Source organism: Helobdella robusta, assembly GCF_000326865.2.
Source record: "Helobdella robusta unplaced genomic scaffold HELROscaffold_56, whole genome shotgun sequence".
NCBI classification, from domain to species: domain Eukaryota; kingdom Metazoa; phylum Annelida; class Clitellata; order Rhynchobdellida; family Glossiphoniidae; genus Helobdella; species Helobdella robusta.
The window spans coordinates 675,145-676,986 of NW_008705301.1; the positions used below are offsets into that span (position 1 = coordinate 675,145).

The 1,842-nt window shown below is 27.3% G+C and overlaps 1 protein-coding gene across 1 annotated transcript in view; it reads right to left on the minus strand.

The window, feature by feature from the left end:
* The window catches only part of HELRODRAFT_179744 (hypothetical protein), a gene marked incomplete at both ends in the record, with an annotated part of 2,417 nt that extends 1,026 nt beyond the window's left edge, over positions 1 to 1,391 (minus strand). Inside the window, 2 exons of the mRNA XM_009028547.1 lie at positions 126 to 223; positions 1,293 to 1,391. Of these exons, the coding sequence (XP_009026795.1) occupies positions 126 to 223; positions 1,293 to 1,391 (197 nt within the window). The remainder of the gene's footprint in view (positions 1 to 125; positions 224 to 1,292) is intronic.
* Positions 1,392 to 1,842: the final 451 nt, after the last annotated feature.

The following is a 1,842-nucleotide window of genomic DNA, read 5'->3' on the forward strand; positions in this document are numbered from 1 at the left end:
GCATTTTTTTCAGCAGTTAGTGTAGTTTTTAGCAGGTTTATAATTGTTAAAGTGGATGTTTATCTCAACAGTAATTGTAGTCCCACTGGTATTGAAAGGTGTTCGAGTTGTTGTGCTATGATGACGTTGCCGAAGACGCCAAAGCTGTTTTCAGTTCTTTAGGAGTGTTCACCTTATCAGCGGTTTTTTCACAGCTAAATGGATGCTTGAGTTGAAAATTAACCTGTGGTCATTATTGAAGTAGTTAAAAGGTTTGAATTATGTTTAAATAATAGACTCCAAAAAATACGTAATACAAGTTTACCAAAAAAACTTTTATAATTTTATAAAACAAATACTAATCTTAAAGATTACAATAATGAGAGAAAGAACAGAGAGTCAGACATACAAACAAACGAAAAAACAAACAAATATACACACAAATATAAGAACAAACAGTTAAACAAACAAACATACATACAAACAAACATACAAACAAACATACAAACAAACAAACAATCACATACGTAACCTCCAAACCTCCAATATCAAAAATTAACAAACGAAATGAATGCTTTATAGGATAACTTATATGGTAACACTCTTAATTCCTCTTTTGAATGAATTACACACACACACATACATACATACATACATACATACATACATACATACATACATACATACATACATACATACATACATACATACATACATACATACATACATACATACATATATACATACATACATACATACATACATACATACATACATACATACATACATACATACATACATACATATATACATACATACATACATACATACATACATACATACATACATACATACATACATACATACATACATACATACATACATACATACATACATACATACATACATACATTCATAGAAATATGTATAAAATTTTAATACATCCAGCCTGTGATTGAAAATATGACAGAATTAGTACTAATGATGATAATAATAATAAATAAATAAATAATTATTATTATTTTCTTTTTCTTATTGTTATTATTGTGGTTATTATAATTGTAATAATATATATATTTATATTTATATATATATATTTATATAATAAAGGAAACTGCCTTCTATTGTCATTTATGAGTGAAAAATGACTATAGCTCTTACCATAAAGTCAATAATAATAATTAATAATAATAATAATAATAAGACATCATCATTATCATAATCTTCATCATCATTTTCCTCTTCTTCATCATCATCGTTATTGACAATATCATCACCAGTAACATCAACAACAACAACAACAACATCGACACCATTATCTTCTTCTTCTTCTTCTTCTTCTTCTTCTTCTTCTTCTTCTTCTTCTTCTTCTTCTTCTTCTTCTTCTTCTTCTTCTTTTTCTTCTTTTTCATCATCATCATCTTCTTCTTTTTCACCATCATCATCATATACAACAACAACAACAACAACAACAAAACAACAGCATAATCGTCATCATCAACAACAACAACAACAATAATAAAAATAATCGTAATCTTTGAAAGATCGTAATCAGCCGAACTACCATCAAATTGTTAGCTGTGCTGCTCATTATATTTCATTGTTTTACTAACCAGAACTAATAGCAACAACAACAACAACATCAGTAATAACAACAACATCAACAACAACAACAACATCAACAACAACAAAAACATCAACAACAACACATAAGCAGCAACAATACTAACAACAACAACAACAACAAAAACAACTATAATAATAATAATAACTACAATAATAATATGTCTCGATTCGTTGGACGAAGCTATTTAGTTTGAACAGTACATACGCAAAAGATTTAAAATAATTGACAGCATTAAT